General features: G+C 37.0%; 1 protein-coding gene across 11 annotated transcripts in view; it reads right to left on the reverse strand.

Moving 5' to 3' along the window:
* Positions 1-26241, reverse strand: part of PTPRM (protein tyrosine phosphatase receptor type M) — a 453496-nt gene that overhangs the window by 192887 nt on the left and 234368 nt on the right. For all 11 annotated transcript variants that reach the window (XM_039549187.1, XM_039549181.1, XM_039549179.1 and 8 more), the window contains exons 10-11: positions 23628-23829; positions 19838-19940 (exon numbers count right to left, since the gene is read on the reverse strand). In XM_039549187.1, the coding sequence (XP_039405121.1) occupies positions 19838-19940; positions 23628-23829 (305 nt within the window). The remainder of the gene's footprint in view (positions 1-19837; positions 19941-23627; positions 23830-26241) is intronic.

The following is a 26241-nucleotide window of genomic DNA, read 5'->3' on the forward strand; positions in this document are numbered from 1 at the left end:
TAAACTCTCAGGTGTCATAATAGGCTTTATCTTCACAGACCCAAGTCCACTGGGGAACAGTATCTGGTTTTTAATGTAAAACTCCTAAGCTGCTTTGTGACTGCCCAACTCTTTTGTATGGACAGTCTCAAAGACTTAAAAGTCAGGATTTACAAAGGAGATTTTCTGGGAAAAATACATCCAAGCAAACCTCTCCTTAGCATTTCTACGGTTTTATACAGGAAATCCTGACAAGTTTTCAAATGGAAAGCATTATGTCACTGGAAGTTAAAGGTATTTTTCTTGTTCTTTCCTCCAAGGACAGTCACCAGGGGAGGATATGACAACGGGTTCAATTCCTCTGAGATGGAAAACGTGCTACATAATACCTTAATTGCAGAAGAGACAGATAGGCTCCAAAAGTGGTAATTTAATGGCCACCATAAATTCATAATACATTCAAATTCTTTTTCCAGACAGAGAAGAAGTAATATATTTCTCTTTTGCAAATCTGGACTCCCTAGGATTTAAAATTCCTAGAAGAAAATCTGCAAGGAAAAGAAGACAACGATGCACACTCCTTCTACTTTCCAGTGGCCAGATGGGTGCCACTTAGTCCTGATGACACTGGGTGTTTAACTTTTTACCTTATTTCCTAGTATAGATTCATTGTTTTAGAGAATCTAAGTACACCTGTCAGGGGCAGAGAGTGTCCAGCAGATCTTCAGCCTTGTAATTGCAGGCAATCATACACCATTCACAAAACCTTTCTGAAATGTTTTCTGCCTTCAGGTTCAGTTATCACAAATGACAATCCAAAACATAGTTTTGTTTTGTTAGTAGAGAAGGAGAGAGAGTAGAAAATCTTTTAAGGATTGCAGTTTGTAATACGTTGTTACTTCGCAGGACAATAAAGATTGCCAACATGTAGGCGGCAGTAGATAATCTGTACTTGGTTTTACAACATACAGCCTGCTGATGGACTGCAGTTTTAACTTCATCCCATCCATCCTTTGCAAAAAATCAATAAATTCAATATATATGCTAACCTACACTTATTCAAAAGAAGTATTAGTTTACTATTGAAACAGCATATTAAAATTTATAAGAACCATTTACCCAACATATATATAAATGGTGTTTAGACATAACGCCAACAATAATTGTGGCACAAGAGACTGCTCTCTTGTTAACTGAGATTTGTGAACTGGCAAGGGGATCAAAACTGTTCTCTCAACCCTCCCAACCCCCCTAATCCTTGATAAATATTGATGAAAGGATATTTTTCTTCTCCCTGGTTATACCACTCCATGGTTAATTATTTCTAATTTTTTAAATACTGGTTCCCAGCTAGGACTTGGGAATGATACCACTGCACTGGTCTACCAGAGCGACTGTCGGAACTACCACAAACAGGTTGACCAAGATGACAAGATGCAACTATGTCTTCACAACTGTTATGTACATTTCCACACCTGAAATTCCTTAATCATCTATAAATAGAGTTTCCCCACCCCTACTCTCCCAGGGGCTGGGTACTGCTCTAGACTGATATGATCCACTTGATGAGACACAATGTATTAGCAATTCTGCGTACTTAGCAATAACCACATAATTCTACCTTTCTTTTTCTTCTGTAAAGGTAAGCATATACGTCTATTTGTTATTTTGAAGGGGAAGTTTTTAATTATTGTTTCTTCTGCTGAAAAAAATAAATGTTCTAAAATACTGCAGGCCACAAAAACCCCCTATGATCAGAAACATACTTTTTCTGAAACACTGATAACTTCACTGTGGCCTGTATCTCCATACTTAATACAGATTTATGTTTTTGGCTGCTTTTTATTCAAATTCAAAAATGTCAAGAAAAAATATAAATTTTGTACATAGTCTGTAGACCTGCACAATACAAAGTGAGTACAAAAAGTAAATAAAATTAACCCTACTTAAAATAGTACTGTTTCACAAGGAGTTCAAAGTAGTTTTCTACAGGTGTAAGTAATATAATACAAGAGAACATTTGACTCCACATTCATAATTTCTTTCAGCTATTATATGCTGGACAAGAAAAAGACATCTTTGACTACAGAGCTCCCCTAATGTGCTCCATACTGGATCAATGAGATCTATCTGCTAAGAGTGACAAACTAAGAAGGGCACCAGAGATCTGGCAACATATTTTGCTTGTGGTGTTTTTTTTTTTTTCCCTTGGTGTTTTTGGTTTTTTTTTGTTTGGTTAGGAGTTTTTTGTTTGTTAGTGATTTTTTTTTTTTTTGGTTTGGTTTAGTTTGGGTTTTTTCACAGAAAAAAAGAAGTGTTGCAGATAGGCAATTGTGCATATGAAAATAGAAAGAAAAACAAAGAGAGAGACAAAACAAAACTAGGAAAAGATTGAAATATTCAAGAATACAAAAGATTACACAAGGTAGGAATGTAGAGAAGAAAAGAAGAAAATAAAAGAACAGATAATGTACTGAAAACAGCTTGACATGTATCATCCTGTTTGGTAAATAAGAAGTGAAAATAAAAAGTAGTAGTAGGAAAGATACAATAAAAATGAAGTCTATCTAATACAGAGACACTTAAAGCATTTTTAACAACTTACAGTCAGCTACGTTTTTATAAATTACACACAGTATGCTTGCAAAAAGTGTTTGATTTCATAGCTATATTATGAAATCAAATACCTTTTACAAACAAATTGTGCGTAATTTATAAAATTACTTTCTTTCATAATAGAGTTGAGAAATCGTATTATATAGTTTCATAAGACTGGAGGGGGGAATTGTTATCCAAGAATAACTGCCTACAAGATCTCTGTACACTCACTGTGATCTACTGAGCATTTTTTTGAATTGGTCTACCAACTGATGCTTGGATTCTTCCATAAATAACTCTTGGTAAACATAACCTTATAATCTTTTTGATGGGTATGTCACCATTAACTTTTTGGCAACAGTAAAACATCTCTGCTGACAGCTCTTTCCATGTACATGGGACTTTTACATTGATCAGGGACTGGGTTTTTTAAAGGCCGTTTGAAACAGAAGATGCTTCAAAGCCTTATAAATAGACTAAGGCACTACAAGTTTTACTGCAAGAAATTCAGAATGTGTACCCAAGAACATGCCATAATCCCATCTCCATTCCACATGTCACCTGTGATACCCAGCTCCCACCCTCAATATGCTCAGCTCCTTTTAGTATCTCCCAAACACTGGCTGGTAAAGAAGCAACACATGCTGTGGCTGCTTCTGAGCTACACACTGGCTTGCTGGTATGTGAATTGTAGCTCTCTGCTGATGGACCAAATGAAATGAACTAACTCATACTCTAACACAGCCTATCCCTTCAGATGCTAATACGGGTCTTTCACAGAGATTCCAAAGTATGTGAGACACTTACTATTTATGCAAAATTCAAACTATTGCTTGAAAATTTCCAAGAGGTCCTATACTAATGAGGGAAGGAAGGAATATGCAGGCAGATCAACAGGATCTTGTTAAGACTTGTTTTCTTAGGAAACCAGGAAAAAAAATCAGGTGTAAACTTTTAACTTATTTACGCATCAAAAAGTTTAATTCTGATCTTGGACAAGTAATATAGCACACAGAAGACAAGGAGTACTCCCTTTCTTCATTTTACCAGTGAAAAGTTTTATTCCTACAGAGAAACAACTCAGTCCCTCTAGGAACCAGATACTATTGACCTCACTCCACAAGCAGCAATATTACTAACTTAAATGATGCTGGTCTAAACTGAACTAACCTAAAGCTTCAGATCCTCCAGGGCTTTGAGAGCAACCTCATTACCAAGCAGTACAAAACAGGGATGCCTCCTACTTTCTTTACAGTCTTCTCACAACTTGGCTTTAAAATGAATGCAAACCACAGAGAGATTGAGAGGTTACTAATTCCACAGAATAGTCCACAAAGTCACTATTCTAAAATTTTCTGGTGGTCAGCTTGGAAAAGGTAAATTAAAAAAAAAAAAAAAGTTTTCAGAGAGTGAGTGTGGGAACCCAGAGTGCAGAGAATATTTCTCTGCCTGTTTTGAAGGGTTCTACCCCCCTGGACAACACTGTTTTTGACCTTTGTCCATGGAGAAAACTGCCTACCCTCTGGGAAGAATTAGAATCTACTCTGGTGTGAACTAGGTGATAGAATATTATGTAAGATTGTCACAGGGTGAAAAAATTTAGAGTTTTTGGGTTTATTAATATAGTAAGTAGAGAAAAGCAAAAAACTTCAAAATGGAGGATTGCTGTTGATCTCCAGACCGTCTTCTTTTTCTTCTACTACTCCATATTCTGCAGTAGAAGTAGTTTGGGATGATTCGCTAAAGAATTCTGCAGTTCCTGTCTACATGACAAGATGATTTATTATACATTGGTGGAAAAGTAAAAATAATGTACACTTTTAGTGACCATTGGTTAATTTACCTTTAAAAAGGCTGTGTAATCTTGATAATTTGGCATTCTCCTGCGTTCTCTGCTTTGTGCTATGTCTGGGTCATGTTAGTGGCTCTATTTCTCTGATAAGACTTAATAAACAACTATCTGAAAGCAGAGAAGGCTGAAGCTCCCATTCATCTCTCGGACTCTTGGCAAAGACTCTAAAGTCTCCCCCATCAGGGGAGGCACAGTTAAGGCACGGACAGTGTCAAGTGAGCTATACATACATCTGCTTATTACAACACTCCTCACCACTGCCAAGTTGTTCACAATCATACATAGGTATCTTTTGCTCTTTTTCTTTAGAGTGCAAAAGGCTATTTCCACTTATTTTAACTTTAGATATGGGAATGAAGATAGCATGATATATTGACTTGCAGAAAGCTAAACAGATTGTCCCTACCCCACCAGATATAAAACTCTGCTCACATCTGCATCGAGTCTCAGGGCTGGATATCCTAGGCCATCCTTCCCACCACAGCAAGACTACACTTTTCTGTAGCCAGAAACACATGGCAGTTCCTCTCCTGACCATGTGAGGAAGCTTAGCTCCTCTTCACCTCTGCAACAGAGCTCTCCCTTGGGGAAGAAGGGCCTACTCATCCTCTAAGTGGCTTGGGTATGTACAAACAACTAAAAATAAATTAAAAAGAAAGTTGCAGATACAGATTTCAAGAGGCTATTTCTGCTGTTATCAAACAATGAACAAGCCATTTAAAGTATAGAGCTTGTTCTATACTATCCTGCTAGTGATCTGTTCTTAATTTGAGTACTTTCTTCCAGCAATCACCTATTCAAAGCAATGAGTGAAGGAGGAAGAGGGCAAGAGGGAGGTGGGGAGAGAGAGGGATGCAGAGGAAAAAAGGGAGAGACAGAGAGGGACAGGTGGGGGAGGGCAGAGATTTCCGTGTAAAAACCTGCCGAGAACAGGGATGCCAGTTAGTCACAAGTTATGTGGGAAGCTTTTATAACAAAAACCACCGATCATCAAAGTTATCTAGGTTTATGAAACATTTCTCTCCAATCTTGTTTACAGATATTTATATGATAAGACTTTCTCCATCTTTCAAAATTTGTATTAAAAACACCTTATTTCCATCACAATAGCTGAGTAACACCCACCATCCCCTTGGTATGCAGTGTAGTGCAAGGAAATAATCTTGGTTTATTCCAGTTTAAAGGACAAATAGCAAATCAACTTATATGTTCAGACTTTTGTATTTGTCATGCTGTGGAGGTGTTAGTGCTTAGCAGAGCTCAGAGGACAGTGTGTAACTTAGTACAAAAAGCATATGACCTAAACTGGTCTTGCTCCTAAAATATAATCATGATAACAGTTAATAGCTGGTCTTGCACAGACCATTTTTGTTAGATGCCACATGTCTGATATAGTAACACAACACTGAGTATTTCAGTCTTGTAACTTTAATTTCTCTTTGTCCTGGTTTGATCAAGATAAGATCAGTTCTAAATTGCTTTGGAATATTAGCTGGCTACCATGAATTTATTTTGTATTCTCTCAACCACAACTCATTACATACAACTTGCTTGGCATCAATAAGTCACTATGGCTTTTGTGTGTGTATGTGTGTGTGGGAGCGTGCGTGTGGCTCAATACCCTGCTGCTAGGCTATTTAGTGATAAAATCTGATATAATAAAATATTAATTACAGCTGAAAGGTTGGGCGAGAAATATGAACTCAATTACAGTCCCATATTGTGAACAAAGGGCACGGTGAAAAAATCCTTTAGTTATAGATGTTTGGGATAATAAAAGAACAACTAGAACATTAGACTCAAGCTGAGTGCTCCCTAAAAGGCCACCTGTTATTAATCTTCACATCAGGCATAGAATTTCAAGTAAATTAGGTCAAGATGAAAGACTTTTGCTGCTGATTTTTTTTACTTAACTAATTTAAAGATTTCTTTATCTGAGTATTTTTTCTTTGATGTCACTGCAATTTAGTAATTAGAAATTTGTAACAAGCACAAGGACACAGCAATTGTGATTAAAGGTTAGATATCATATATAGTATGCAAAATGATCACCTTATATGGTGGCAAGAATTAGCAGTTTATTCTAGAAGTCTTCATTTCAGTCAGATTGACAGTTTCTCAGAACCAAACTGTAGCAGATGTGGTTATACCACTTTCTACCAAGGTTAGAAAGCCTCTTTTTTGGTTTGCTTGTTTTTCATAAAATACCAGCAGTGGAATACAACTTATTCTAAGACTTCTTAATACATACATTTTTGTTCATCAGTTTGATTTACCCGAGTGTGAAGTTAGATGCATTACCAAAGACTTAACAGAATGTGACCAGATTGCAAACAAGCACAGCTGTGATCCAAAGTTAGTCCAAATCAAATAATATGACCTTGAAACCTTATGCTTAGTAGCGAATTGTAAGAACTGAGAAACCTTATCTATTACTGCAGGCTAAAATGTGCCATTAGATCATAAAATAAGATTCTCATTGTCTGAGGAACTGTGTTCTCTATTAACATTGTTTTCTATTTCAACAAATTTTGCTGAAACTGTGGCGATATATTTTGGTACCAAGCCAGAAAACAGACTTTCAATGAATTTACATTTATGATACTTGGAACAATCCAAAGACCATTTCAAAGCTTCTTAATCAGCTTTACGTTCTTTGCTTAATTTCTTTTTAAAAAGAACACAGAAAAATGGTCAGTTCATAAGTACAAGATAAAAGTATCTTGGTACAGGAAGCAAAGTGCTTTTACAAGCCAATATTACACCATTTAACTCACCAGTTTTCAGGTTGCCAAGGCCAATTTACAGAACAACAGGAAAGCATGGAGAAAGGAGTAAAGTCTTGTCACAGTTCAGAAGAACTTAAGAAAGCAAAACTGTCTAAAATAATTTAGTCTAAAAAAGAACGAAGTTAGAGGGGATCTGAAGGAAATATTCAAAATGGAAAGTCATGTCAGGTCAGACTGATCCTTCCTTTTCAACCTGACACAGAGAAGGAAAACGCTGATGCACAATGGTACTGAAGTACAGATCAATGAGGAAGATACGAAAGAAAATTCCAGGAGTCTGAACATATGGAAACGAATATGCAACAATCTGTGAGATCACACAGCCCATCTTACCAGAATCAGAAATATTGCTTCTGGAACTGTATGCCTGAGTTTCTGATATTCAAAGACAGCTAACTACTGCTTCAAAATTGCTTATGACTGGAATGCAAAGATTCATTACAACACACTTTCAGCTCCAGCAAAGTTGTTGATGGCACTCAAACCATCAGATTCCACCTGGTTCCATCCTGCTATGTGAGGCAGGGTAGAAAGAAGACACAAACTAGGTACTGTTCTTATGATAGAATATGATGCTGTTACTCAGTTTTCACAAATTATGTAGAAAATTTATCTGGCAAGGTCTGACTGACCAGTTTACTTGGATTCTCAAGAAAACGGGAAGGCCAATTCTCACCTAAAAGAGACAATCCTAGTTCTTTAAGTCTACATGGGATGAATGTGTTATGTCATTTCCACTAAATAATTTTGAGATTCAAACATCTCTTTTTAAATAAATACTATACAATGTTATTTTCATTCTACAGTTTTCAGGGAAGCTGGATATAATACAACAAAATACTATACTGGAATTAAAAGGAATGGAGTAACAGAAAAAAGCAGCAGTCTTCATGCAAGAACCTGCCCGAGTAATTTCTACTTTCAAAGAAATCCAGAGCCACTTGTAAGCAAGAGATTTCTTCCTCAATAGCCATGAAGAAGATCAGTAGCTACACAAAGTTAAATTATAAGAGCAATGAAGAAAATACTTTGAGAAACAATATGATGTTCTTAAGGAATAGGAACATTTCCTTAGATCTAAATCCATACATAAATGATAAAGATATATTATTGCTCAGTCTCTTGTATTCAACTCCCAATTTATGCACATTATGTGTGATGCTGCCTCATAGAGCAGCAGTTTTCATTCTGTTCTCCACAAACTTCTAGAAAATGCAGTTTGCAAAAGGTAAGAAAAACATACAGCTTATGGATTTAAAATCATGACAGTAAGATCTGCACATACACTGCAATATCTTCAGGGGTTTATAAATTAAAAAAATAATTCTATTAAGGAAAACTGATTACAAGATTACGAGTAAGTGATACTCTACTTCAATATTTTCTAGTAAACAACAGACTACTGCAATGCTGTAACTATGCCCTGGAGGGTGTCCATGAGGTGTGGACAGTCTGCAAATACACCAGTGTTCATGGACATGACCATGGCCCGTTGCACAGCTTTTATTTATGAATGTAAATTAATATGCAAATTGATCAAGGAGCCTGGATATTACACAGAAATTAAGAAGTAGAATTTAGAGCAGGAGATCTGCTAATGGATTAATAATACTGTTAACACTAAACATATCCTACAACTTCTACAAAGCTGTGCACTGGAAATTCACTACTGAATTGAGCTGGGGAATTAACAAAATACATGTGTTAAAATGAGCAGTTTGTAAGTACAGGGAGAATGCTTATTTTCTCCCTTTATTCAAGGATGCCTGCAATCTGCTGGTTTGTGTGCAGCACAGGAAGAAAAATATTTGCTGAGGCAGCTGACTGAATACACAATCCAATTTCAACAGGTTTTTTGATTCAAAGCTTGAAAACTGTTTACTGCTCATTAAAGCACTCACAGTGGATATGAAGTTTTTAATCTATTCAATGAGGGGATACCACACAGAGATACTAGCTCCAACAGCTCCACTACAGTCATTTAAGATGTGGTCTCACTTGTCCATTTTCTCCTTCCAGATGCTTTGTTTTCATGGGAAAATTGGTGGAAGGCAGGACACGCCTGTGCTTCAGTTGCAACTGCAGAAGCCAGCATTATCACTTAAGCACCCAAGGCACAGGCACATTTCCTCCTGCTGGCTCTGCTGTAGGAGAGCAAGACCACAGCAAAAATAACCACAACAGAATTCTCACCTCACAATGCTACTGTCTCTTTCCACAACTTAAATGCAGTGGGTTCCAGTCCAGCAATTTGGAAACGGAGATTACTGTGCTCATTTTCATTCTTTCTTCCCTACAAAAAGGCTCTGCAGGGCACTTTAATCAGCAGTGAAGAATGATGCAGGCAGACACAGAAAACAAGTCAGTTTTTGTGGCATCATCCCCAGTTTTTCAGGACTTCTGTGGATAAATACAAGGCTGACCTTCTATTCTGTCAGTGGAGGTATACCTCTTCCTCCTCCCTGCACTGGGAATGACTTTGGTAGGATTAGGTGGCATAGAAACCTTGGCAGCATGACACTGTGCAGCTCTTCCCACAGGAAATCTGGCTGTAGATAAAAGATTCTGCACAGTTCAGGATTAGCACAACTGTTAAATACAGATGAGATTTTGGCCTTGTGCTTCTACTACCCTACGAGGCTAATCTTGAAAACAGCTTCAGCTCTAGATGTGAGAACGCAGTTAATTCATCTGTCCTCATCTGATTTCCCAATGGTACTTTCTCCCCAAATTCAACATTATTATAATGCCTTACACATCTATCCTACCACTCTCTGAGGCTGTTTCAGGCTGAGGCACTTACCCTTCTCCTGACTAAAGAGTTGCTGCTTTCAGTTGTAGAGCCCAGTAAGTGACTCTAATGTTTCTTTGTGTCATTTAATGTAATCCGGTTGAGCAGATTAGCTTTTACTTAGCAATGCTTTAGAGTCATGATGCTTGTTGTAAATGCCAGTGATTTCCCTTCCTACTTAAATGAACAGCATAACAGAAAGTTTTCATGTTAATATTCAGTAAAATGAATACTCCTTCAGCATCAAGTATGGGGAATGACAGTGTTTCACTTGGAGTGCATCTATAGCTTTTCTTCCTCTTTCCATGTAGCACTCCTCTATATCCTTTTGTTTCCTTTAACATTACTTGGTATAAAATAAAAGCATTTATTTGTTTGCTTGCAACACATGATCAAAACACTTTAGTACAAATAGTTCAATGGTTTAGAATGGCCCAATCAAATATTATTTATACTGAGTGTTAGGAATTGCCCCAAATTACTTTGTTCTGGAAACCCCAGTCCTGCCATACGTTTAAGTATTAGCAACAGAATTTTTTTTTTAATGCAGCCATTTAGTGTTTGCTAGTGAATAAAGGGCTCATACAAGCTTGCTTAAAAATCACAATACTGAAGAAAATTTCCTAAAGTCAATGACCGTTGTCAAAGAATCTACAGAAAAGCCATTAAAGAGGTACTGATTACTATTGTGTTGCAACCTAAATTATTAGAAAAATCCTGTTGACTTTTTGCTCCTTGTCACTCAGTCAATTCTGATCCATGCGAGAATCTTGCCAAAAGTTTGTGCTCTGCTGGGGGTTGTCACGTACAAAAAACTGAAAAATGTACTTTTGGCACCACAGTGCTGTGTGACTTTAACTAGCACCACCTACCTGACAGGTGTACATACCTGTTTCAATTCACCACTGCGTAGAGAATTTTTATTTGAGCTGTTTATATATATGCTCTCTAAATTGAAATTGCTCTCCTTCCTCTCTGAAGGTTATTCCTCTGATGCATTTTTAGAAAAGAATCATTTCTTCTCTTGGCCTTAACTGGCTAGCTAAAAAACAAGCTGAGTTCTCTTGGATCCTACACATGTAACACAGATTTTCCACGATCATTTATGCCGAAACACTCCACTGCTGTAGTGCCAGTATATTGGTATTTCTTGGTAGATCAGAACGAGGCATAGGAGTTCACATGAGGTCTGCCAGTGTCTTGTACAATGGTGTTCATAGCTTGTCACCTTTGCTGGAAGCCCCACCTGTTGAGCACAGTCTATTTGCCTATTTCACAGTCATGCTGTGTTTTGATGATCAGTCATACTGTAAGCTATCCATTCACACTTTCTTCTCCTCTGTTATTTCCAAAATGAGCCTCTATCTTACAATACACATCCTCGTTATTAGCTCATTAAAGGCAAACTTTGCATCTCGTCCTGAAGGCTATTCAGTATTTTCTGTGCAACGTTCCAATCCAATGCTGCAGGCAGGATTACTGTCAAATGGATTAAAATATGTAGTATCTATATTTTAGATCTATAAACAAAACAGGCAGAATGTCATTGAGTCACCTCTCAGTTGATAATTCAGTACGTCACTATACAGCACAGTGAACGTGTATTTATATCACAGTCTCTGTTTTAGAGCTCTTATGAACCACTTAAAAATACACAGTTAACTTAAATACTTACGAAAGAAAAGGAACTGAATCTTGAGGACCACAAAAAATATAAAGTATATGGCATAGCTAGAGAACAGAAAAACTGATGTACAACATTGCCAAGGCTTCAGCACTAACAGGGCCCAAGCAGACAGGGCTTCCAGTATGACCTGCAAGACTGACCTGAGTGCTCACTTAGTCCAATGGGTGACACCATACTTTTCACTTGGGACACCTCACTTTGGCACCTAGAATTTGAGAGTAAAAATACTGATGGGATTCAAACCTTCACAAAAACAAAAGAACTGAGGTAAGATCATAAGCTACAGTGGAAAATCTAATTTCACACAGATGAGGATATGGGAAGTGCATGTACGTAATACACATTAAGGTCAACAGTGAAAGCTCCCAAAGACAGCAATGGGTTTATGTGCCTGACAATTCCTAACCACAGTTTTACAGGAATTTAGAATGGGTCACTCAGCACTGCGGCTACAAACCAACATTCAGCTACTGTGATGCACACTGCCAGAAAACTACTTTAAAATGTCTCCACAAAGTACATCCCCACATAATCCTGTACAACAACCACTGGGAGAAATGTAGCTGGCTCACATACTCCCCCTTCAATCCTTCCACAGCACACAGTAAAATGAAAACAAATCCCTGGCACACTTCAGTAAGCACAGAGCAACAGCACGTCTTTCCTACATTTTCAAGGAATGCTCTGGTTCTGCATTTGAACTTGGATATGTTTAAACTGAATCTCCTTCAAAAATCGTTCAGTGCAGTAATTTCTAGTGACGTTCATAATTCTTTCACTGTGGTCTCTACATTAAACACCTCCTTCTCTCAAGGCAAGCACCCAGAAGGAGATTTGAGCCCCCTACGCACTCAGTGGGAGAAACACGTCTCTTCACAACCCCAGAGGGCTACTCTGACATGAAGTAGGATTGCACCTCTCATACTGTCTCTTTGGGATGATCAATGGCCCTAATCGAGGAACTTCCTAAACTCAGACAGAAATGGACACACTTAAAGACATAAAAGGCACTTTATTTGGGTTTTACTGTATAGGTCTACATCTGCTTAAGATACAAGTGTCTGAGCTCTCTCAGGAAAGATGTGACAGTCATACCAGCTTTTTCCACAACAATCTAACAACTCCAGCAGGTTTGCAGAAACCAAAGGCTGGGGTTAAATACTGTTTTCAACCTGAGAGGCTTTCACCACACTGCTCCCAAACCCCACCCATCTGTACAGAATTACTGTGGTCTCCTGCTGAAGCTGGCCTCACATGAAAACACAAATACAAGAAAAACCAGAGAGCTAGGAGAGCGTACATGATGAAACCTGTCTAATCAAATGGAGACTCTCTTTATTCTCTCCATTATTTCTGTTTTTATTTAAATACCATCTAAATTATAACACATTGAAAGTCCAATGAGAAAAGAACATGGACCTCGGGTCTCTTGTTTGCCTGAGAGGAGCTTCAGGAACTTTGTACTTCTAGTTAGAGGTCTCTGCTGCTTTACTGGAAACATAATGATACTTGAGAACAGGTAGCTCAGACTTGCTAACACCGAACTGCTTAAAATCCATCTAAGCTATTTATGCAACACTGTCCTCCCTGTTACATCACTGGAAAGGTCCCCAGCAGGGCTGTGGCACCAGCCAGCTACCACTCTCTCCAAAATTCCTAGACATCAATCAGGGCCCATTCCCAAATGGCAATCTGTTAAGGGGTCCTGGTGCCTGGGAGCTCTGCAGTATGAATATGGACTGGTTTTAGCCTGTTGGCCTCAGTACAAGAGAATGGTACTGGGCATACAAATTTCACTGGTAAATATGCACACCTATGGTCTGAGCTCAAGTATGTTAACCTGAGCACTGAGTAGCCATTCCTCTGAAAGGGATCGTGAAAAAATGACCCCGTTCTGTCCCTTGCATACTCACAGATTGGGCTGTTCATTTTAGTAAGTATATTTTAGAAAAACGTGTTTTATCAATTCTGACTTATGTTGGCAGTCCAGAGCCAGGAAAACACGTGTGAGTTCCAAGAGTTAATGATTCACTGGTTGAATTGTTTCTGGACTTCAGCCTTCATGAGGGAGATTGGAAAAACCCAGTGTTCCAAAGAATCTTAACAAAGACATAGTACAGATGAACTGGACTATCATCCTGTCAGAATGAGAGGTAAGCAATATAAAGAAGACTATCATAAGGAATTTTTCAAAGATATGGTCTCCACTGCAACTTACCTAAGGCCAGCATGTAGAAGGAAGGTTAAAACAAAAAAAAGAAGAGCAGAGCCTCCTAGAAGTGCAGCAAATTTTTGAGTCATTAATTATAACCAAAATCCGTGAGAAAGTATTAGTGAGTTATGAAAGTGAAATATAATCTCTTCAGAGATATGGAATAATCTATTTTCTCTCTTATTCTCGAATTGCTTTATTTATTACGGATTAACTTCTATTAATTGCTAAATGACAGATGTCATTATGTGCTGAGTTCTCAGTGACACAAATTAGTACTTAAAGAAATCAAGGATCAATACTCATTTTACCCAGGGACTATGTGAAAAGACACAGTAAAAGTACCATGGAAATTTCTGAACAAGCTAACAGGACATGTGAAGCTGCACCATGCATGTCCAGGCAAAAGGTACCATAAATTTTAGCTCAATTCACACTAAAAAATCCAAGGACAAGTTCTACTGCATAACAAAAAAGAATTACAGCATTTTTATAGCATAAGCAATTACTGTCCTGTTCCCTCAATGAAACAGAAATTGACCCTTCTGCTGTAAATAATTATACTTGTTGCTATAAAGAAGTGACAATTATGGGAATTAATAAAACCCAATCCCTTCTCTACCACAGACATCCTCAAACAAGTTTACTGGCTGCCTTATAGGTAGTAAAACTATGATTTAGAAAGAGCTGACCCTACAGCACACAGTTCAGGCCTTTATGTTTACAGACCCTTAAGCAATAGAAAGGATGCTCATAGCAAGCAAATTAAAGAATGGACAGTAAATTCCCTTCATGCTCTTTAGATCCTGTAGTTTCACAGTATTTTGAAAGGCTGTATTTTGAACATGGCTTTTCAGAATATTAGTGAGTAAGTAATGTTACTTGAACATGTATAGTTACATTATTTCAACATAACCATTTCTTTATTACAAATCCACCTAATATCCAGACTGTTTTATCTGTGAGCTCTTGAAAGGCCAGAGTTCACTTTTCATTTTATTGGGAAGCTTTCCAAATTCTGCTGATTAATGTACAGTTCTGATATTTCTCTCCTCAGCTGTGTCTACATAGCATTTTCTTTTTTCTCATTACTGCATTACCATGTAATGCCACTGGGAATAGAAGGAAATTACAATAACATGCTAGCATTACATAATGTGCAAGGCAGAAATTGTGAGAGGACATAGCTAAAAATGCAGATATTGCAATGTCTTTATTTGCATGTGCTCTTGCCATGTTTTTGCCCACACAGAACACTAACATCTCTTATGGATGCCAATCAGCATTCTCCCATTTCAAAACTAATTTTTTCACATATCCTGAATTTATAATTATACTCATGATGTCTGCCTTCATAATTCATGCACAGTAAGTAACACTGCACACTTACTATGCAACACAGAAACTCAGACTGAGATATCGGGAACTTTGAGATGTGGATTGCAACTTTGAGGCCCAGGCCTGTGGCTACAACGTGCTCACAACAGCAATTCAAGTGTCTCATGGACTTTTCACAGCAATGGAAAATATCCCGAAACTTTTGTATTCAGTGTTTGAAATCCTGCTGCTTTCTGAGTTCCAATGATATCTGCATGTGTTTCCAAACAGCCTGGCTAGCTTGCTAGTTTTTATTTTGATTTCTTGATTGCCAGTGAAACAATTAAATCTGCTCATCTCTTGACCAAGTGATTGATTTTTGTAAAGATGGTACATTTCAAGAATAAAGGTAGGCAGTGGCTTTTCTGGAAGACTGTCAAGATTGGAGGTTTCTTTACACCATTTCAATTTCCTGTGAATCATGCTGCTCCTATGCCAGGGACCATGTGCAGATAACCTTCATTCCAGCTGTGACAATGAACCAAGTATTTACAGGATGCCTTTAAAGGTCTGGATTAGGCCAATAAGAAATGTCCATTTCTGTGAAATTTAGGCAATCTGAACACCTCATGATGTGTCCCTCTGACAAAGTGTGAGAGGAGTGCTTATCGCTTTAGATAACAGGTAGTTTGAAATTTCTGTGGTAGTTCACAGTTGTACTGCAAAGTTGTACTATCTTATTATGGCCTTTTGAAGTATAATAAATGCTACTTCTTCAAGGTAGAGAGATTAAAAGTATGTTTCAAAATTAAGCACTTCAAGTAAAGAGATGTTTGTTTTATTTTCCCAGTAGAGTTCTTATTTATGCAAGTTGAAGAAGTTGGGCACACAGCTGATAAAGGGCATGCATGGAGAGTACACAGATTACCTTCACTCCAGAACACTTAGCTTTCAACTCACATCAGTCAAAGTTTATTTGCTTCCTTCTGCATGTTTTGTTTAACGTATTTTTAAATTATACTACTTGGCAATTGCTGCAATTCTCTCCCTCTCATCCTGTCTGAGCTTTGCAGCCCCAGATGCTGCTCAACTGATCCCACATAGTCACAGCAGTCAGAGCAGGAAGTACTCTGGTGTCCCAAATGCCAAGTACTGCATCCACAGGGATTGGCTAGCTGACACATTCGGTCATCCTGTTCTTTCATTTCAGACTGGAATAGGAAAGTACCAAATGTCTGTGGTGTCTGTAAGAGTAGAAAGGTTGGCTGAATGGGCCATTAACTGGCCAGAAGAGTTTAATGGGGCAAATCCAGCTGAACCAAACTCTGTAATAATGTAATAAGAAAAAGAGTTCATGAGGCAGAGTAGAGCCTGGATGTCTTGCTTTCTTTCTTATTCATTTTGCTCCTTTCCCAGTCTGCTCCTCAAAGAGGCTTGCTATCACCAGGTGATTTCAGTGTTATCTGAGCCAAAATCTTTGGGATGTTTACTATTAAAGCTTTTTGAGGATGTGGCACAAAATAGCAGGAAGAGGGTGGTATGGGGACAACATTTTGCTGCTTATGTAAACAGATAAAAGTGGAAACACTACTTGACCTTAATCACAGCAAGAGTGAATAGAAATAGGTGCAAGAAAGAAAACTTGCTTCTCCTGCTGAAGCTAAAACCTTGCAAGAAAATGCTTTTCAGAGAAAGATCACAAGAACCTTTTATAATGGAATGTGACAAACAACCTGAAGTTCTTTCTAACTCAGATCAATGTATAAATAGCACTAAATGCAGGCAGTAACCGAGCGTTACAGTTCTCTTTCCTGTGTATGAGCCAGATCTGTGCAATAAATTAGCATTCCTTAGTTAAGTATGTGGCACTGACCAACTGAAACATCTGCAGAAAATTTGGCCCCAGAGTTTTCTAAAATTTAGGCTAACTTGCCCTGAAGAAGTAAAATACACAAATGGTATTACCTTGGAAAAGTGAGTCCCCCCTCAACAAATGTTGAAGGGCCCTCATAGAAAAAATATTTGCATTTGTATGCTTTTTATGTAAATTCTTCAAAACTTTACTGACTCCTAAATTGAAATATCTGAAACAAGAGAATATCCACAATAATAAGACCCATATTACACAATTTCCACAGAGCGATCATCTTAAATTAAACATTTTTTGTTTCATTTAAGCCTTGCAAATTACAATCATTCTAAAAATCAAAATGGCTTAGCCAGCTGTTAAAGAAGTGCATACATTCATCACTACTGAATGCATTACTGCTTTAAGTATATATAATTCCAAAATAATCTCCTTGAAACAAAGACAGCAACAGCCATAAAGCATGCTGGACCTGAAACTGGAGACAAAACAAGCAGTATTTGTTGTATTAAATATCTGACAAAATACATTTCAATCATGTCCAGTCTTATGAATTCTAAAACAACGTGGAATGCCATTTGGCCTTCATGATTAATGTGTACTTTATCACTGTAAACAGAGTTTTCTGAACATTTCTATAAAGTCTGGTTTTTTGAATCAACATTTAAACAATCAGCGTTACGCCTTCTCTCCTTTGATGTTGTGCTCGTTGTGTGCAGATTCTAAGTGGCATAAAATAAAAAGATTTTTCTTATTTAAGAAGAGAAAAAGAATTTAACCACAGGAAAAAAAGCTGGACTTCAGAATGACCTCAGGTATCAGCTTTGTTGACTTGAATGACAGTTGGCGCTCTCCTTCTCCATCTCAGGAACTGATGAATTTTATGTGTCATGGCTGATGTGTAGATCAATAAAACAACAACAGTCATTTACACTGCAAGTTTAGTGCAGTTTCAAATATCTGCATTAACCAAGCCGGTAGCTGTAGCAGAATCAATAGACAAGGCTTCTTGCCTAGTGGTGTGGATAAATGAAGTATGACTAAACTTTTAACACCCAATGAATACAGATTAAGATGATAAAATCCATATGCAGAATGTGTCTTGCAAACAGTGTGCTTGCAAGTGGAATGTACTATAAAATGTTAGAAGTATTAAGAAATTCTTACTTTCATTTTCACTCTGCCTCACTCAGCATTTACACTCTAAGTTTGCAGTCAGCATTCATTTTATTTTAAGACCTGTTGCAAAGGACCTCGGTAAATTTGCTGCTGTGTGTTCTATCTGTCAGTTCTATAGCTTCATGTCACTTTAAATCTCTCCTCTTATTTCCCTAACCACTCAAACACTTATTTGGCAGACTTTCATCTCCTAACGAGCTCCCTTCTATTGTCAGTGAAGTTTCTGATATGTCACTACTGTACAGGAGCCAATCATCTTTAGTTCATGATATAGATAAAAGGACTGAAACCATTTTTTTATTAATAGCCTAATACATTCATGTTTAAACAATGACTCCAACTTCTATCATTTTCATCCAGATGCTTGGATTCAGAAAGACTACACTATAGCTTTGTGAGATAAAGTCAGACAAATATCAAATAATTCTGCTTTTAAACTAACCTGCTAAATCAGTTTCATTAAATGTGCTCTAATGTTTTCTGCTTTTTTTCTCAGATGGTTCAGACTTCTGCAATGTGCTAGATTTTCTTTTTAAAAAGCTGTCTGAATGAATGATTGGATAGCATTTCCAAAATGCAGACCTATGTACATATAATATATATAACTAATAGGAAAAAACCCTAATTATATGAATTGTATGAATATTCTGAAGAAACCCAAGGAACATTTATTTTCATTCATGCATGTATGAGCACACCAGATCTGTATTTCCCAAACAGAAATGATCACAAACTTCAGCATCAGGATGAAAATATTTGATAGCCACTCCGTATAGATGGAAACTCTTCCTACAGTAATAGAAGTATTAAGGAGGATACACAATTAGACAAAATATAGCTCTGAAAAATCTTTCTCTCATCTTTGTTTTTTGTTTATTCAGAGTATTGAGCTCATTACTGGTTCTCATTTAAAATAATCTAACCGTTTCTCTGTCTTCTTCACTGAAAATCAGGCATCTTTTATTCTAATCAATGAAAAACTTACAAAGTACCATGTATCTGGCAGGGAGATAAACCTCTGAAAACTGGAAAGTCATTAACAGATGCTATACAACACTAAAGAATCCAAGATACTGATTTTCCAGGCTGATTTTTTAAACTATTATTTCTGCTATCATGGTCAAATAATGTAAATACTTTATGAATGTTACAGTACATACTGTTTAAATTGGCTAACTTACTAAGAGTTGACTATTTTAAATCTGTGGAGTAAACAAGAAGATTGAATATTAAAGACAGTAGCTCAGCATAAAAAATGTGATATGCCCTTGAACTTATAACACTGTAGTAAGCAATTACCTTAAAGAAGCCACCCACACAACAGAACTATGGCTTTGTTCCTTATCTTCAAAGAACAAGCCACTTGCATCTGGATCAAATCCTTTAAACAATACATGAACACTCAACATCAAAGCACTTTCATTTTCTTCAGTTATTTAATTTAATTAGAGCTAATACAGACATGAATTTAGACACTGATTGCTGTGTAGAAAATCCCCAGAAAATACGCTCAAGAAATCAATCAATTTGTTTTTTAATTTCATAAAGATTTTTTTCCCCCAGTACCTGACAGGAGCGCCTCTGCTCTGTGCAGGTTTCAGCAAGACTGTCACAGTGCTGTCAGTTTGATTCAAAGGTGTTTCAAGTTCATATGGTGGCATAGACGGTGCTAGAATAAGAAAAGAGGCAAATAAATCATTATTCCTGTATTTCTTCTTCCAAGAGCTGTATCTTTATTTGCATATGGAATTTTAAAGGCTTCTTCAAATACAAAGACCATATACTACAAGTCTAAGATGCTTTCTGTTACAATGCAAGCATGAGACAACTGTTAAATAACTTCAGGAAAAAAAATAAAGAACAAATCCCAAATAAAGAAATACCAGCTCACTGCCAATTTCAAGACAGGAAACAGATACTAGTGTGAGTAAGTTTGCAGAAACTATTGAGAATCCATGACTTGGAAATGAAAAGTTATCTTAAGAACAGCATCTGCAAATGTGCATGCTGAAGTGACTATAGATTTTGAAACTGAGCCCAGCTTTCTCAGTATGTCAGTTGTATCAGGATGCATTCTCAGAATCTGTTTCTCCTGGAATTTTAACTAGTGCTATAACTGTCCTGTGTCTATTGTCCACCAAGATGAGAGTTCATCTTAGTTTGAAGCCTCACTCAGCACTTTTGCAAACTGTGTCTTCATTAAAGATTTACAGTTGTGATTAAAACAAATGATGCCTCAGTTATTGCCTTTTACTGTTCCTACTTTCTTCAGAGCTATCATCTACTCACATTTGTATCATTACATTGGAGAGAAGGCTACTCAGTTAATTGGTTATTTGACAGGCTGCCGTATCCTTATTGTTCAGTTGTTAATGAAGATGCACAATTAACAAATTTAAAGGCTATAGAAGCAAAAAGTGGTGATTGCAATGGTCTCTTCTGACTGCAGGAATAATGCTGGGCAATTAACGTCCCTAAACTAATTCTCGCTTAAAATGGAAAATACATTTGGTGGGTAAGATCTTTTCCTTAGAAGATGCTTCCAAAGATTCATTTAGTTCTTCTCAATTCATACAGTTTCATCTTACTGGATACTTTGCATGCACCATACCAATAGAGTGTATTATGCTTCACATACGGGTAATATGAACCTCTAGCAAATTATTACCAAGTGTATTTTAGAATAATTTTCATTTTCCCAGTAGTATCTGCATCTACTTGAAAGGTAAACGACATTCTCTCTCTTTATCCATAGTGCCCTACATATCCAAGTAAGGACTGCATTACGGATTGCACTGCGCTCCGCAACTCCTAAGTCTTCTGTGAAAACATTAAAATCCCCACTGCTTTGCATTGCTATTCATCAGTTTTGAAATATTTCGCAAATAAAAAAATTAATCTTCAAAAACCTCCTTGTAAGCTCAGAGGGTTTTATTCTGTTTACAATCCTGGATATAAGGCACTAACATTTAGACTAATCATTTTAAGTAATTTGGGCACCCACTAAAGTCATACTATTACACACTACTTTAAAGGTTCAGGCACATTTTGCAGTTTTGAATATCCAGAACTTGCTCATATAAAGTCCCATTCTCAACCTGACCATCCTGAAAACAAGGACGGATAGGAACTGTATCTCCAAGAAGCTGTATGAGCTCTGAACATTTTTTGAATGCTCTGTCATTTCTCGTCTAAGCTTAGTCTCCTGCCCATACCTTAGCAAGTCTTTTGATTTTCCTAATTTATGACTCCTAAGTCCCTACTAGCTCTCTTTACTAATTTTAGTGTCCCTACAAAGACCAAAACTATCTTCCTGTCCCAGGTGGTTCTCCCAGTCATAACCTTTAGTCCTGGCTACTTTTTCTTTTCTCCATTTTTCCCTGTCTAAATTAGGACTCTTCCTCCTCCACACTGCCTACACGTAAAGAAGGAACTAACCAACAAGCAGAGAAAACAGGAAATATTCACATAATATAAAAATAAAACACAACAACTATTTACAGTATATAAGAGTACTATTCAAAACACTTAGGAAATTAAGAGATTGTTATTTAGAATAAAAGGCAGTCTAGAATTAGACAAAGTAAAATGCGGAAATTGATCAAATTGCACCTAATCTGTTCCAAAAAATAGTGAAACTTTCATCCAGAAACGCTGAGAAGTTCTGTTTCACATCGGTCCAAAATGGAGAGCACTGGCCACATGAAAGAGCCTCAAAGCTTTCCAGTGAGACAATGAGATCACAGCCAATAGCACTGCAAAGAGGGTTCCATATTCAACAGCTAAAATGCCAGTCGTGACTTTTCAAGTATATTAAAAAATACACACATTTTGCTTCTATTTTAAATTCATCAGAGATTGGTTTTAACTACCTATGGACAAGGCATGAACATTCCTTGTTAGTACAGTAACTAAGAGGAAGCAATGAGAGTGTGGTGCAGACCAGACAGTTCGCAGAACCTCGCCACACGGAGGTCTCACCCTCAAGCATGCCTGCAATGCCTGTTCCCACTAGTGAATTTTTGTTGGTGACATTATCATTTTAGAAAACAACAATTTAAGGTCCAGTACTATGCCCAAATGTTCAGATTCTCATCTGTACTCAAAAGTCCCCATTCCTCATTCTAATAAGGGGTGGTCTCATCATCCTAACTCATATAAAGTTTTGCTGTGTCAGAAATTGGTTTTTGACGGAGGAAATTTCTGCTCAGTATAGGAAGGGGGATGGAAAACAAACTCCATCTTTACTGATGAGTGTTGATTATGTTTCATGTTCCATACAGAGTTAATTGTCTAACCTGAAAACTAACAACATTTTTGTTTCTCTACAAACACCTGCACTGGCAATAATTTCCACCTTGCATTAACTGCCCTTTCTTACAACAATATAGAAGAAATAATTTTATTTCTGATTGACACGTGTCAGTTTTTTTCATTCCAGTGAGGACAGAAAATGAGGGGTGGGTGGGGAAGAAGTACACAGAATGAGAGTAAAAGAGAAGATTTTGTACACAAATGCTTTCTGGAAAGCACAGTTGACCACAAATAGGTAAGGCAATTTTCTATAAATATTATCAAGGGGCCAATTTATTAAGGGGCCAGTTTAATTCTGAAGCAGACTGTAGAGAAGTGAAGAATAAAGGGATTTCAACTGTAACTTTGCAAAACATTTTGTCATCAATTACATAAGCATTCTGGAGGATGTAATAACATTCCATCCCCTCAATGAAGTGTTCTTCTGCCTCAAGGGAGGGCTTGAAATATTGGTCAAGGATCTGCAGAAGTGACAGAGTCATGCTGCTGTTATCTGAAAACCACTAGTCCTGATGTTCTCGGCTAATACAGTTTCATATCCACTTCAGTCCCCACGCCTGTCAGGAACACAGGCAGCCTGGCAGCTAACTACAGTTTCTAAGCGAGCTCTACACGAACAGCATCTCTGCTCTACTCTCGATTGTTCATGGCTCATTAAGGAGATTTTCCAGCACTGTTACTGTACTAATTTAGAATCATGTCAAGGCTGACTAAGGTCTGAATGAAACCCTCATCTTCAGATCCAAAAAAACCCTATGCTAAATATTGCAACTGCAGCTGGCACTGGCTGCAAACACATAATTCATAGGGGTTTCTTGAGTGATATGTTACAGTTGTGAACAGGAATTTCAAAATACTAGCTAATACCTAAGCACTTGGAAGTTCTTCAGATATGGTAATATATGTCACTTTGACATCTATGGGGATGAACGTGTTCTTCCCTTTTTCAATTTGCTGCTTGCTAAATTCTAAAGAAGTAAACAAGAAAAGAATCACCCAACTCATTATCATAAGGAAATGATAATATTCTTTGATCAAGTACCTGATATTTTAGTCGTGAACTGATTTGTTATTGGAGGTCCGAAGCCTTTAGCTGTGCTGGCTCTGATGGTAAAAGAGTAGGTAGTGCCAGGATACAGTCCAAAAAAGAGATAGTGCGTTTCATTTCCTAGCTTTGAGACTCGTCCACTTTGATTGGATAAATCTATTTCTGGGTCAAAGGAACTGACTGCTTTGTAGGTGATCTGCAAAAGAACAAGAAAGCTATAAACTGCCTTGAGCAGATGGACAGAGATTGCATCTTTATCCAGTAAAGCCTTCTGATGTATGCGCTGTCAGACATTTTATGATAAGCTATCTTACTCTCTTACACTCTTCAAATCCCGAATCCCACGAAGAAGCACAGGAACTGAGTCGTAACTCGTGTGAGTTATTACTTTTATAGATACAGAGACTTAGAGGCAGCTGGATTACAACTCTAAAGGATGGGTTCAGGCTTACGTTAATTCCTTCAAGATGCTGGCTTTAACAGTGTCACATTTTGAATTCATCTTACTTGTTGGTTTTGATCAGCACCAGTAACAAAACCAAAACAAACAGGTAAAAACTGAGAAGTAAATAAGGGGGGGTGTAAACCCCAAGTTCCAGCTGACTTCACTGTAATTACACTTTGCCCTGAATAAGGTTATCTGTAAAAAATGATAAGGGCAGCTTAAGGCAAATTTTTCAGAAATTGGGTAAAGCTTCTATTTTAGTCTGAAGCTTAGCTATTAAAATTGCTAATTTGGATTTTTTCAGGTTATTATATTGTACCTAGGTCAGATTCTCATTTGGAGGAAAGAAAAGATAAATGTTAAGTAATATATGCAGTGTATATTGTATCCTCAGTTCCTTCCTTGATTCAAACAGTTTTTTTAGTTTTCATTAGAAATGTTAATGTAAGTTCACAGTAAAACTTGATCCAGACTTCTTCTATTAATTACTGATTTCTGTGCACTGTAATGAGAATTTTAAAATATGAAAGACATTTAAAAAATTAGAAAAGTGAAAATGATTCACCCCTCCTCTTTGCTTTTAAAGTTTCATTTTTACACAAATAATTCCAAACCCCTTATTATTAAAAGTGGTAATTGACATTCTTTTTGCTATACTTATTCAATATCACTTTAATTAAGAAGACCCATAATACAGTACATAGACACATCCAAGTGTTGGTGTTACATACCTTAAACACTTGCAATTTCCTAAAACTGCTGACTTAATGAAAATTGATTTTTATATGAACCATCTAATATAACATCAATGAAGTGCTGAAAATTAGTAATAAAAACTTTCATACCATTTAGATAAACCCCGACCTTATTTCAGTAGATATAGGCATATCCTCTACAAATCCTCATCCATAAACTGAACTCAAAGCACCTTAAAAAGCACCCAACTATCCCTTCTAATTCTAACAGATGACAGAAGATTAAACTACCAACTGTCTGAACTTTTTATCAGTAAAGAAATTAAGGTAACATACTGCTCACATGAATCTCTGTATCTCATGCTAAGTGCTGTTATGTTGGCTTGTGGGTCATAACAATTTTTTATAGATTTTAAAACACAGGTTAGTCAACTACCACCACAACTAGGTTTTAAATACAGATTCCGCCGTCTATGTTAGATTCTTACAAAATTTTTGCAGTGTTTAGTTATTAGATAGCTAAGGGGCCGATGTTCCACAGTGAAGTAAGTTCTTCCATGGATCATGCAGAACTCAGGTCAAGCTCTGAATACATCTCTGAATACACCTGTCCCAATACACCTGATGGAGTTATGTGTGAGCATACATTTAAGGATGAACTGCCTGGGTACAGTGGGTGTACTCCTCAGCAATGGAATTAGACATGCAGGGATGTTCCTCAGTAGAAATGGGATATACCACTGTGTGCTTCTATGTACACTAACCTAGCAACAGTAACACCATTAACACTTAACTAAGCCATTCTGATTCCTGAATAAAGGCAACTGTCAAACTAGCTAGAAAGTTGTTAGCTTAACAAAAAATCAATTCATACTTTTTCATAACACTTTATCCTCTTACAATAAAGTAGTTTTCAAAACAGTATCAATAGGTTACCATTCAATTTAACTGTTCTTTTACACCGTATCTCATTTAGGTGGGGTTTTTTTAAACAAAGCATTTCAATACCAATTTTGTAGTAAGGTCAGGTAAGAAGCTTAACAGTGATTACTGTCTGACAGTTTAATCTGTGCAGTCTTTTGTCAATTTTCCTAAGAGGTATTCATGCAAAGGTTCCACAGGAGGAAAAGAAGTAATTTTTAGACATCTAACAACATATAATTTTTTTGAATTTGCATTTAAAAAAATTAGATTTTTTTAAATTATGCCTGCTTGTTTCTATTAGAGTAAACTTCCTGTAATGACTCCTATCTAAATGTGATGTTGACCGCAACCACTGTCTTATGTCTCTTATTTTTTAATGAATTTGCTAAGATCTGCCTTTCAATCTTTTAAATATTTGATCTAGAGTACTAGATAGAATGTTGTATCATGTTATCAGTTTTCTTAAAGCTGGTAACTCAAGGACATTCTGGGTCCTGCGTAATTCACTTCTACATTGTATTTACTTTTAAATGGTTACTGTTTT

The sequence above is a fragment of the Corvus cornix genome, chromosome 2, assembly GCF_000738735.6.
Source record: "Corvus cornix cornix isolate S_Up_H32 chromosome 2, ASM73873v5, whole genome shotgun sequence".
In the NCBI taxonomy this organism is placed as follows: domain Eukaryota; kingdom Metazoa; phylum Chordata; class Aves; order Passeriformes; family Corvidae; genus Corvus; species Corvus cornix.